Below are 13,721 nucleotides of genomic sequence, written 5' to 3'. Positions count from 1 at the left end.
GGCGGTATCATCGAGGCGGCCGGAGGTCAGCGGGGTGCGCACGGATGAGGCAGCTGTTTGTGTGGCCTGCGCAACGTGACCTCTGACGCCGTCACGCTGCGCAGATCCGCGCTGCCCGGGAAGGGAGAAGCCGGGCAGCGTCTGAGCACTAGCTCGGACGCTGCCCGGCATTAGACTGCGCATGCGCAGTCTAATCCCGGGATTGGAAACTCCAATCCCGGGATTGAAATCCCGGCGTTTTAGGGGCCAAATACCGGGATCCCGCCGATTCCGGGATTGGCCACCCTACTGCGTATGCTGCAGGTCAAACAGTGGCAAAAATCAGTAATTCCTTTTCTGGCAATCCCCTCGCTATTTGACTGACAGGAAGCCAGTATGTGTAACGGCACCTCCGGCCTCCATCAACCTCATCCTGCCACACAGTTGTGGAGGGACACATTTGCACAGACTGGGAACACCATTTGGTGGTTAGTGAGTTGTGTGTGGATTTACAGCTGGACGGCGATCAGCGATATAGTCAGTCGCACACTTGCACAGGGCGGGTTTTCACTCCGAGCAGCGACCGAGACAGATGTTTGCTGATTGTGAAGTGGTTTCTCAGTGAAGTACTGTTTTGTGGGTCTCCTCACAGAACCGCAAGTGAAATAATTAGCTCTACCTGTGGCTCTTTTCAAATGTGTCAGTGAGTAATGAGTGCACCTGTGCACCTGCTGGGTGACCTGGAAATGGAAACTGTGTGGGGTCCTGAGGACCTAGTTTAGGAATCACTGGAATAGGTTATCACTGTACAAGTTACGTTTGATGAGGTTGATGTGAAATCATTTGAGCGATGTGGTAAATTTGACATTTTGGGACTATTTTTCTGTCAGAAATATCTGTCACCGTGATGCGCTGCTTCTCTGTGTGTCTCTGTGAGAGCTGTTTCTGTTTAAACTTGTGGATTGATATGTGGCAATGTGACAAGGTTCAAGTTCCAGTTAGAAGTAGATCATCAGGCAGTGATGTCAGTGGCGTAATTAGAACATTTTCACTCCTCCTGTTACCAGTGGTTTCTTTCTTGTTGCCATGAGTTACATGCTTGCAGGCGAACAAGCATCCCCGGTATTTGGCTAGACACACTGCGCTCCCCTGACAGATGCTAGAGGTCCAGAAGGACTTCTAGCATTTGTCTCCTGCAAGGCAGCGGATATTTTTAGAGGGCCATTGGACTGCGGTGGCATTGCTACATTACTGAGTGGTGTGCTGCTTCCCTGTGAGCAGTGTCTCTGTGAGAGCAGTTACTGTTCAAAGTAACATGTGGAGTGATACAGCCGTGATTCGGTTCAAATTACAGTCAGAAGTAGATCGGGTCGGAGGTTGCTGGAAAATATGGTCATGTGATCTTCTGTGTCCAGTCCTATTGATGTAATCTGTCTCAATATTCCACAACATATCTCTCTCTATGACACTCTTTCTCATAAAAATGTATTTAACAGAATTGTATTTATTTGGGGGTTTTGTACCTTACAGTACATAAATATCACTGTGTCTCGATCAGAACATGACGTGCGGCCTCTTCTTATATTTTTCAGCCAAACACCATGTTAATGGCAATTCGATGGTTGAACCTTTCCCGCAAGGAACGGAGATGGCGATATTTGGTGAGTGTTCTAAACTTTCCTCTCCCTAAGGGTGACGTGGCCTGAAAATGGCGCTGATTGCATCAGGCCAAAATGTTTTGAAGCGATTGATTGGTCTGAAATAAATGTATCTCACTTTTCCTTCCCAATGAGCGTCAGTGAAGCAGTGATGGCACCAATCTTCTTTTTAATTCCCTGATATGCTCCAATTTCTTTAATAAACGGATCTCTACAAGGACTTTACCCAAAAGAGAAGAAATAAAATGATATATGGGATATAGGGGGAGATTCTCTAAACTAAAAATGCGATAAATACCCTGTTATAGGGTTTCTGCTGCATTTTGGGATGCACTAAGCATCCTCCGCCTGGTTACCGCGATGGGGGGCATCGCCAGAAAAATCTGGCGATGCCCCATAGAAGCCTATGGGCTTCTAACAGAGCTGTGCTGCCCGGACTGTGACCTCCTCCTCCCTGCACTGTACATCCTCTTCCGGGTGCAGGGAGGAGAGCCAGCCCCCCTGCAGCAGCAGCATCCAGGCTGGGTAAGAGAGGGAGGGGGGAGCCGCCGGGTCACCTCAAAAGACAGCTCTTAACGCAAGAGCTGTCTTTTTTCATAATTATCGCATATGTTAGATCATATGCGATAATTATGTTTGCGGTAGCCGGCGATGGGCGGCGGTAAGGGGGCGCGGATGTTAGAGCATCCCCCCCATATTCTTATATTGCACTCTTAGTAAAAGATACTCCTATTCCCCCTGAAATCTGTCTTCTTACTAAACATCAGCCCTGACCTTCACACTGGCCAGGACGACCTTCACGGTCAGGGCAGAGAATGTACTATTGTACGAGCTAATCAATGAACGCAGGCGTCTGCGGGATATAGATTATTGGAGGCTGATAGATCTGTGCATTAACGGATGAGTGATTGTGACTAAATGAATATGTGACTGTACCGTACTAATTCATTGTCAGCGTATTGACAGAATGTATTGAACTTCGGCATTATAAAGGACAGTGGGGGAGATTCTCTAAGAATCTCCGCCCCCCCTTCGCCGCCCATCGCATATTTAATTATCGCATATGTTGTAACATATGCGATAATTAAGGCAAAGGACAGCTCTTGCATTAAGAGCTGTCCTTTGCGGTGAGAGTCGCCGGGTCCCAGCAGGTCCCAGCGGCTCCCCCTCCCTCCCACACCCGCTGCTGCTGCGCCGGGCTCTCCTCCTCCCTGCACCCGGAAGAGGATCAGTGCAGGGGGGAGGTCACAGGTCCGGGCAGCACAGCACTGTGCTGCCCGGACACAGGTGAGGGGGGAGGGGGCGATGCGGGGCGGCTGGGGGTCGGCGCGGGGCGGCGGAGGGCGGCGGAGGGTTGCGGTAGAAAGCCCATTGGCTTCTATGGGGCATCGCCAGATTTTTCTGGCGATGCCCCCCGCCGCGTTAACCCGGCGGGGGATGCTTACAGCATCCCAAAATGCGGTAAAAACCCCGATAACGGGGTTTTTACCGCATTTTTCGCTTAGAGAATCTCCCCCAGTAAGTCATCTGACCCCGCTCCCATTTACATCAATGGGGGACGTGCAACCTGCGGACTGCAGCGTCCACAGGTTGGATGGGGAGCACCGTGGTCCTGGCACTTGGAGATGATGTCATCTCCAAGCGCCGCCTCCGTCTACACTGCGGGTGGGCACCGCAGTGTAAACTGTGTAAATCCCGGATCCAACCCGGCTTGGATCCTTCTTCCAAATGCCAGGTCGGATCCGGGATTTTTGGTGTAAAAGGGGTTTAATTTAGTCCTGGACCACCAACCTGTGGCACCCCTGCAAAAGCCACCCCACAATGCCTGGGCACATCATTTGGGAACCAGTGAGGTCCCGCCAGTGACCACTAGCGGGACAAAATTACTGTTTTGCGTGAAGACAGAGATTGGAGGTAGGAGCAGTTAGGGACTGGGGAGTTTGTGGGTTAAAAACTGTCACAGCTCAAAGTGAAAGTAAAAACTGTCACAGCTCAAAATGGAAGTACTAGTAATACATAAGAGTACAGAAGCCACACTCTCATATCATCCATTCTCAGCCGTATGGGGAATCGCAGCGTGATGCAAATATTGCAGTGTCGCGTATGGACCATAATAAGGTCCTTAATGCAGGAATGATGGTTCGTGTATTACAAGCACACACATGTACCACCTATGGCTAATGGGACTGAATAAAGCTGTTCAGCTCTTCTGTGTGCACCATCCCTCAGTGGCCCCACCGCAGGTCCTCAGGCACTGGATCCATGGGTATATGGAGAGTTATAGATTACTAGTAACGTGGGGGCAGGTGCATCTTGGTGGTGGATTTAGGCAAACATAGGACTCGGATCTCCCCCTGCTGGCAACAATCTGTAGTACAGCTTTCTCCATCCTTCAGCTGCTGCATTAACCATATGCCCGATGCTTGAGCTCTTGGAATTGGCCTTGTTTTCAGTAGACAGCCCATATTCTCCCTAGTTAAAGTGAGCTCCAACCAACCAATCAGCTCCTGCCTGACGTTTTTTAAACACAGTCTGTGACATGACAGGTAGGAGCTGATTGGCTGGCTGTTTATTACAAATATACATTGATAAATGGGCCCCTAAAACAGTTGTTTATTTGGGTGCTGCCAGGTATTAGCTATAACCAGTAGGATATTTCTGCCACAGCTGTTGTGGCCGCACAGACCAATGGGAATTCACCAGCTGTGATTGCAGCCTCCCAGTTGAACTGCACATCCCAGCATGCCCTGCCACAGTTTTACCATGCCCTTATAGCAACATTGTGGATTGTAAAATCCCCAAAAATCCATGTCGACAGTTTGCTTTTGTCGACATTTGGCCATGTCGTATATGTGTCTGTCAGACATCTGAATACCGTGTTGAATATACTTGCAACAAAGTGATGTATCAGGGACTGTGCGGCATTGGGAAATGATACAATAAAACGTATTTGTTTCTACTTTCCAGAGTTTGGCGTAGAAAATGGATTTACAAAGTGTAGGCTGAATATACACTGGCCTGCCGAACAGAAATGGCTTCCAAAGCTCTATATACGAGTCCCTATTCTGCGATACATCTAGATATTCCCACATTTGCTGTAATATGTGTGTTGTAGCAGCATAATGCAGGTGATCATTATCCGTACCCCGGAGAGGAATACATCACTGCAGTGACTCACCTGTGTTCCACAGAAGCCGCGCTCCCCTACTGCACTACACGCGCACATAAAACTTCTAACCTGCTTATTTACAAATCATTTTTTAACCTTTACGTCTGTTTACATTGACGGCGCTGCCTACGACTCTTTGTGACAGTGACTGACGCTGTCAAAACAAGTAATTACAACAAAAGTCAGCATAGAAAGTTTTACAGTACTTGTGCTGCTGCTTCCAGACACGGGAATTTGCCGAGTCTAACAAGCCAGGAAATTCCTGCATCTCAACTCTTTGTTCTTGGCCGGGCGCGGGGTTGAGGTCCTGGGACTTTTTAGTCCCAGTTGTTCCTTTTCCGTGTGCAGATCACCACAGGACTCTGGAGAGCTGCAAAAGTGTATCTTTACTCTACTGAAAAAATGGCTGCAGAAGCACTTCCTGCATAAATACTGTACATCTACCAATTCTCTGACTTGTTTCTTGTGTATTGGCAGACTGCGCTCTAATCATTACGGCTCCAGCACACAAAATGGCTGCCACAGTGTATGCAGGTGATAGATACTCTTAAGTATTTATATGGTTTATTGAAAACTTTTAAACTAATCAGCTTGAAGCCACAAAATTAACTTTTTTCTTGATGATTCCATAAATACGGTGAAGGAACAGAATATAGCTAACGCGTTTTACCAGAGTCTGTTCTACCTTCTGCACATGTGCCGTATTCGAGAAGACATCATTGTAAAGATGGTGATTCCGGTTTCTGTCTAGGTCGGAAAATCAGTAGGTTGACACTAAAAGAGCGACATACACAGGGTCGAAATTGACCAAATGTCAAGACAAGGAAAATGTTGACACATTAGAAAGTTGACATAAGTTTTTCACATTTTTTTTTAACTCCTATTGGGAATGGTAAAGCATTGCGAGTGAAGCGGTACACTATTTGGGGGTCCGCGTGCTCAGGTGAAGACCGTTCCAGGTGTCAACTTTTCCCCATGGTGACCTTTTGCTTGTCTCGACATCGTGTCACTGTCGACCTTTTGATGATGCGTTAATCCATAACTGGTGATACCAGTGGTCGGTTAAGCAGGGTAAGAAGGGGCCCTATTTTTAGCAGGCACTTTGAGGCAGCAACAGGGTAGGGATGGCCATCGACTATCGATGATTTGAAATCATCGATGGTTCATGGCCGATGTCGAATACTTATGCCATCGATGGGGGGAGAACCAGATGGTTTCCCTCCATCGATGGAACAGCAAAACGATGTTTTGCTTTTTGATTTTTTTTTTCCAAAGTGTCGGGACACGGAGCATAGCTCCGCCCACGACACCCGCGAAGCCCCGCCCCCCGTGTTTTGATAGGCCCACAGGCCAATCAATCAAACAAAATGGATGACCATCGATATGTAAAAATATCGATGGTCATCCATTGCATAGTTTAGCACTATCGATGGCCAGTTGCCATCGATGGCAATGGCAATGATGGCCATCCCTACAACAGGGGCACCCGTGGAAAAAAAAAACGATTATTTGTTAATATACAGAAGAGAACAAATATTTTTTAAATACACAATTGTTTCTTTTTAGAAAGTCACGACATGCTTGCTGCCAGTTATTTAACCTGTTTACACAAGTTTTAGCCGCCGTCTGGTGGTAAATTAATAGCAAATTTGCAATTTCAGCAATTACTCCACATTAATTGCTCTTTTTTGGTTATAAAAAATAAATAAAAAATCAAATTCAAACACTTAAAAGCCAGCAGCGCACACCCCACTGATGTGAAGAAACGAAAACAAAATCAGGTTAGACGGCGGCGTCAAACTAATTATGTCAAACTACCCCCCAAACAGAGTTGGATCTAGAACTTGTTTAATTTAACGTAATGAAGGTTGAGTAATTACACGGGGAACGCGCTCACACTGTGATAATGCTCTAATTTATCACTTGGAAAAACATTTAAAAGCAGCTACGGACTACCGGCCCCCGAGCCGGCCCCGGCGCTGCGGCAATAAGTCATTCTGTCTCTAATAACTCATTATTACCGGGTACAATTGTGTCTCCAGATTGAACAGGACGCCTAGAACTTCAAGGGAAGAGCGCTACGCTGGCTGGTGGCCTACCTAGCTGAGCGGCATAGTCTAAGGCTAAGGTGTGCTGGTGGAACTACAAGCCCATGTACATGTATCTATTTCACCATGCCTCAATTACCTCATGTATTTGTACCTGTCTCCTGTGCCTCAATTACCTCATGTACATGTCCCTGTCTCGCCATGCCTGTTACCTCATGTACATGTCCCTGTCTAACTGTGCCTCAATTACCTCATGTACATGTCCCTCTCTCGCCAAGCCTCAATTACCTCATGTACATGTCCCTGTCTCGCCGTGCCTCAATTACCTCATATACATGTCCCTGTCTCACCATGCCTCGATTACCTCATGTACATGTCCCTGTCTCACCGTGCCTCAATTACCTCATGTACATGTCCCTGTCTCGCCAAGCCTCAATTACTTCATGTTCCTGTCTCTTCCATTTTATATGACCCAATCCAGGAATGTAACTGGCGTATTGCTGCCAGGAGACTCGCCGTTATACTACCACCCAGAGATCTGTATTATTACGTATGATTGCTTTTCTATGTTCCACATTCCTCATGCAGATTTCTGCTTTTCTTCTATACGGTCCCAATCCCTTTTCTGATTTATGGCGTAATCTCCATAGATCTCATAAACAGAGGTAAAATATGGCGTAACGTATGTGGAAAGGGTCGCTGAAGGTAACTGCATCATTGGTGATTTAACCCATAGCAAACAATTAGATTCTTTTTCTTGTGTGGGTTGGGGAAAAGTCAGAATCTGATTATTGGTTGCTATGGGTTACAGCACCTGTACTCCAGTTTCCTTAAACACCCATTTTTATGTTTATTGACCAAGTATGAAAATCTTGAGTGTTCCTAAGTGTAGGAGATAACCAAAGACTTCTTTCCTATTCCTTTTAGGAGTAAGATTGATTACAAGAATATCTTCCCTCCGCTGCAGCCTCTCTCCCTCTCTCTCTCTCTCTCTCTCTCTCTCCTTCTCTCTTTTCCCTCCCGCTCTCTCTCTCGCACCCACCATCCCCCACAGCTGATGAACGGCGCCGGGTCCCTCAGCACGTGTGCAGAATGCATGCTTGTAAATACAGTCAGATAACATATTAATAGTGTTCCATGTCCTATTCAGCAGAGACTAGAAATTTTGGCCTGAGGCAACCTCGGGCACTGTTGCCACGGTTACGGAATGAAGACAAAGTGAGGCAGCCATCTTGTGCCGGCAGAATGCATTGTATCTCAGGCAGCCCAGCAGATCACCGCAAGGTTGCTAGATCCTTTATATAATAAAGTCAGAGCCATCTTTTCCTTACAGTACAGTCGTGTTAACAAATAGCAGGGCTGATAACAGTATAGCAAACCGCTTAACAGTGCGCACTGTACTCAAGTGTTAAAAAGGAATATAAGAAGATAAATACACATTAAAGCAGCAATTTAACAAAATTATTTAAAAAAAAAAACCCAATCAAACTAAAAATCGTTGCTGCTGTTGATGATATAATACGGGATTTAGTCAAAAATTACCCGCACTCTTAATGTAATCGACTTTCAGGAAAGACAAAAGACCAGATGTATCAAGTGATAAAGTCACCCAATCAGCTCCTACCTGTCATTTTTCAAACCCAACTTGTAACATGGCAGGTAGGAGCTGATTGGTTGGCTGTTTATCACTCTCCATTTGTATCACTTTTCAAGTACATCTGGCCCAAATACATTGGGTTTTTTTTTTTTTTTTTTTTTTTAGATAATCTCCCGGGCCTTTCAGTACACTTTATCCATCTGCCAACAAGCTTTCATATTCCCTCATTAAAAATGTTTCAGGATGAGATGGGAGCCCAGAATGCACCGCTGTCTTCACCTCTTCATCGGTAGTTACCAAACAGGTCATAGTCCAATGGGGCGAGATCAGAAATATAGGGAGAATGCTCAATGTTCTGATTGGACGTGGATGGGCATCCGTCTCCTTCTTCATGGCTGACACTTGTGTGACCTCCTTCGAACTTCTTTATTTATTCATACACACTTCTTCGTAAAAAAACACTTTCTCTGATCACGCTTCCACATTCCATTCCTCAGGGAACCCTAACAGTGCATGTTTCCCAGATCTCCTCACAGAGTGAGTGAAATAATTAGCACCACTGTGGATCTTCTACAATGTGTCTGTCATTAGCAAGGACTGAGGTTAGGGGTGTGGCTAACCAGTTCTCTTACACACAGCAGCCAATCCCCTCGCTGAGCTGAGGAAATGTACTTTACAATGCCACCAATGGCCTGACAGTTGTGGGACAAGCTTAGATGGTGGAACATGTTGGATAAAGCAGAGTTTGTGACATTTATTAGGCATTGTGGCAGCATTTTCCCCTGATATATTCCACTAATCATATAACTGCTTTGTTTCCAGGGATGGGCTGTTTCTGGGGAGCAGAAAAGAAGTTCTGGAGAGAGAAGGGCGTCTACTCCACCCAGGTGGGCTTTGCTGGTGGCCATACGCCCAATCCTAGCTATGAGGAAGTCTGCTCAGGTATGTAGTGCTACATCTAATACGCAATGCTGTGCCTGCTGTTATATACACACAGAAAGGGGAGGGGCATAACTAGGGAAATGTGTAAGGGCAGGACCCTGGCGCCAAGTGTAATATTCCGTGACTCATCTTCCCCAACCTGCTGGCCCTGTGTATGGAGAACTACATTAGGTGTTGTTACCAGTCTAATGTGCAGCCCCCGATCTGGTGCCCAGTGTAATGTGCAGCTCCCGATGTAGTGCCCAGCCTAATGTGCAGCCCCCAATCTGGTGCCCAGCCTACTGTGCAGCCCCCAAACTGGTGCCCAGCTCAATGTGCAGCCCCCGATGTAGTGCCCAGCTCAATGTGCAGCCCCCGATGTAGTGCCCAGCCTACTGTGCAGCCCCCGATCTGGTGCCCAGCCTACTGTGCAGGCCCCGATCTGGTGCCCAGCGTGATGTGCAGCCCCCAAAGTGGTGCCTAGCCTAATGTGCAGCCCCCGATCTGGTGCCCAGCCTAATGTGCAGCCCCCAATCTGGTGCCCAGCCTAATGTGCAGCCCCCAATCTGGTGCCCAGCCTAATGTGCAGCCCCCTATCTGGTGCCCAGCCTAATGTGCAGCCCCCTATCTGGTGCCCAGTCTAATGTGCAGCCCCCAATCTGGTGCCCAGTCTAATGTGCAGCCCCCTATCTGGTGCCCAGCCTGATGTGCAGCCCCCTATCTGGTGCCCAGCCTGATGTACAGCCCCCTATCTGGTGCCCAGCCTAATGTGCAGCCCCCAATCTGGTGCCCAGCCTAATGTGCAGCCCCCAATCTGGTGCCCAGCCTAATGTGCAGCCCCCGATCTGGTGCCCAGCCTAATGTGCAGCCCCCTATCTGGTGCCCAGCCTAATGTGCAGCCCCCTATCTGGTGCCCAGCCTGATGTACAGCCCCCTATCTGGTGCCCAGCGTAATGTGCAGCCCCCGATCTGGTGCCCAGCCTAATGTGCAGCCCCCTATCTGGTGCCTAGCCTAATGTGCAGCCCCCTATCTGGTGCCCAGCCTAATGTGCAGCCCCCGATCTGGTGCCCAGCCTAATGTGCAGCCCCCTATCTGGTGCCCAGCCTAATGTGCAGCCCCCTATCTGGTGCCCAGCCTAATGTGCAGCCCCCGATCTGGTGCCCAGCCTAATGTGCAGCCCCCTATCTGGTGCCCAGCCTGATGTGCAGTCCCCGATCTGGTGCCCAGCCTGATGTACACTTTTACACTGGTTATTTGTGAATTGTTAATATCTACTTACAGTAACTATTCACTGCCTCATTGTTGACATACAGTAAATGTAACCTTTTGCCTTGCAACAAATTCCAAAGCAGCATATGGGGCATAAATAGGGTAACAACAGCTGTGTACAGAACATACAAGAGGCGTAATACAATGTGCTCCAGGTGGACAGGCCAGTGCAGACAAGGGGGGGGGGGGGTAACATTCTACCTGACAGATCCCCCCTAACCTTACGCCAGCTGCATACACAAGCCATGGTTGTCTGTGTGCCAGTGATGCAGGAGGGGCCTCAGGCCCTCAGCGAGGAGCGAAATCCTCATTTCAGACGCCGTTCACGACCTACGACAAACAACCTGCAATCCGAGTGAATCGTCAACCTGGTGTTTTTATTTCTGGTTAGAACCAGAATCCGTGGGTTAATGATCCGGGAAGATGTTGATCAAATCATTTTCAGACCTAATTCATCCAAGTATCTGAGCGTATAATTAAAGGGAGCGTGTGACTTTCTGTTGCCATGGTAACGCAGCGTTGGAAAAGCTGCAAGATGAAGGTGTTCCTGATTTAATGAGAATAGTTTAGAACCTTTCCCATTGTCACTGTCAGGATATCGGGTCCAAGGTATGCCTTCATCATTTCTCGCTCAGAACAGCAGGGATATCATTATCATGCGGTGAGGGTGCGGCGGATCAGGTCTGCGCTGGTTGTGCGCCGTTGTTCCTTCTGTCCTTACGTTTTATCCTTCTTTAGCTATCGGCAAGCGAGACCCCCAGATCCAATGACATTACAGGACGTCGTCCCCTTGTGAAAGGCAGGTAGCTAAGTGTAACAAAGAAATCCTTGCACTTTATTACAATGCCTATTGTCACACTGGACGCCTAAGAAATGCAATTATAACGTGGGACAGACAGAGTGTGTATACATATGTGTTGTCTTAGTGGAAGGAAAGCAGGGAGAATTTATAGCAGCCTCCTGAAACAAATAAGAAATTGGCAAGCAGTACCCTCGATATTGACCTGGGTTGGTGACGTAACAACCTGGCAATAATCCGGGTTGGGAGTGCTGTCTGAAAGGGATATAAGTCTAAAGGCCCCCATACACTGGGACGATTTGTCTTTAGGACAAGTCGGACCAGTTTGCCCAGAGCAGCTCCCCGGGAGGCTCACATGCGATCTGGCAATTGATCTGCCATTTTTACATGCAATAAATCGCATGTGATTTATTGCATGTAATACTTCCGGGCAGCTGCTGCGATGGTGGGGGCAGGCAGCAGGGTCTGGCCAACTGGTGGTGGTGGCGGGTGGCTCGTAGTGGTGAGCAGTGGGGTCCGTCCAAGCGGCGGCTGAGAGGCTGCCGCTTGTAGCTGCATTTTGCTGCTGAATATTTTGAAATGACTGGCCGGACGTTGATTGGCTGAACCAATCAACGTCCGGCCAGTCATTTCAAAATATTTAGCAGCCGCCGCATCCCACCACCCGGCAAAATGCCGCTACAAGCTGCAGCCGCCGCTCAGACGGACCCTGCTGTTCGCCACTACCAGTTGCACATCACCACCTCTAGCTGTCAGGACCCCGCTGCCCGCCCTCCACCGCACGGGTATGGAGGTCCTAGGTCGGGTGGTCGGATGGCCAGAAGGTCTGACCACCGGCTTAGGTCTGATGCGCACGGTATTGCGCATCGGACCTGAGGGGACATCAAACTGAGACAATCTGGCCCGATTCCACGGCCCGATTCGTCGGAATCAGCCAAAATCGGCTCAGTGTATGGGCACCTTAAGGCTTCCACTAATCTGCAACAGAAGCAGGCTTGAAGTGGTCAGCGGTGACCCCCCCCCCCCCCCAAAAAAAAAACCTGGACATACCTGCATTTTTTTTACCACACCCAGAAAACATAATGTTTCCACACATAAACACTTGCTTCCTGTCTGCGCTGTCTATCAAACTGCAACTGCTACGCATTGGCATATTTAGCTGCAAAATGCGAACACGGCACATATGCCAACGCCCCTGGCCAGCACCACAAGCTCCTCTACACCCCCCCGTGCCCCCCACCCCCACTTGCAAGGCAGGGAGCAGTGCAATAGGCAAACAGATTACGAGCCAAATTCACACGTTCCCAGTGTATGCACGTGCACAGAAATGCAGATGCGCGTATGCAAAACAGAGTGAGTCAACCAGAGTAAGGGCCTAGGCCCATTGTTTGGGTTTGTGTGTGTGTGTGTGTGTTTGGGGGGGGGGGTTCTGCACTGGAGAGCAGTGTTCTTACATGTATACATATTTGGGGAAACAGCTGGTTTGTCAATATGTCACCAGCATGCATTCTCTCCCCGAAAAGATCCTGTGTATAGATACTTATGGGCCTATTTACTAAGTTCTAGGTCAAACCACGTCCACAATTGGCTATTTTCTGAGGATTTATGCATTTTTAGAGCCTGTGGGGTATTTAACAATTGAGGATATCTGCGCTGATTCCCTGTTAACAATAGCAGACCTATAGGTTTCTATGGGAACGGCGTTAAAGTTCCATTTACCATACCTCACCCATAGATTGTGTGGGTGAGGTATATGGTTCCGACAGTCGGGATCCCGACAGTCATTAGCCCGACGTCGGTATCCCGACTGGCCGGACCCAGACAGCATGGCGACCGCAACAAAGCCCTTATGGGGGTCATGGACCTCAACGAGGGAGAATAGCCGGTGGCCGCCAGGAACCCGGCTGTCAATGTTTTAACAGTCGGGACCCCGTCCGGCACCCGATTGCGTTGGCCTGTTTTCCCTTGCGGGATCTCCTGTATTTTATGGAGAAATGTATACATAAAGGGCCCGATTCAGTATTGAACATTCCCCAGCATTGGGATGGGGGGTGGGGGTGGCGGTGGTGGGATGGAGGGGATCAGGGGGGTGGTGCATGAGGACGCCCAGCGTTTCTTGTTTTCAAGGTGGCGGGGGGTGGGGGTGGCTTGATGGCTCGCTCAACATGAATCAGACCCAAAGGGCTTCCCGTTTAAAGTTCTAGGATTTCTCCTGCTCAGGTTTTGCGTTGGGAACCACGGAATGAAAGGATTAATGACTCTCCGCTTTCTTACTGAACT

General features: G+C 48.5%; 1 protein-coding gene across 2 annotated transcripts in view; it reads left to right on the top strand.

Moving 5' to 3' along the window:
• MSRA (methionine sulfoxide reductase A) overlaps nucleotides 1–13,721 on the top strand; it is a 213,735-nt gene that overhangs the window by 97,096 nt on the left and 102,918 nt on the right. For both annotated transcript variants that reach the window (XM_083178784.1, XM_083178785.1), the window contains 2 exons: nucleotides 1,572–1,640; nucleotides 9,274–9,393. In XM_083178784.1, coding sequence (XP_083034910.1) covers nucleotides 1,572–1,640; nucleotides 9,274–9,393 — 189 coding nt within the window. The remainder of the gene's footprint in view (nucleotides 1–1,571; nucleotides 1,641–9,273; nucleotides 9,394–13,721) is intronic.

Source organism: Crinia signifera, chromosome 3, assembly GCF_055691185.1.
Source record: "Crinia signifera chromosome 3, ASM5569118v1, whole genome shotgun sequence".
In the NCBI taxonomy this organism is placed as follows: domain Eukaryota; kingdom Metazoa; phylum Chordata; class Amphibia; order Anura; family Myobatrachidae; genus Crinia; species Crinia signifera.
The sequence above is the reverse complement of the archived record's forward strand: the minus strand, read 5'-3'. Positions and strand labels throughout refer to the sequence as shown.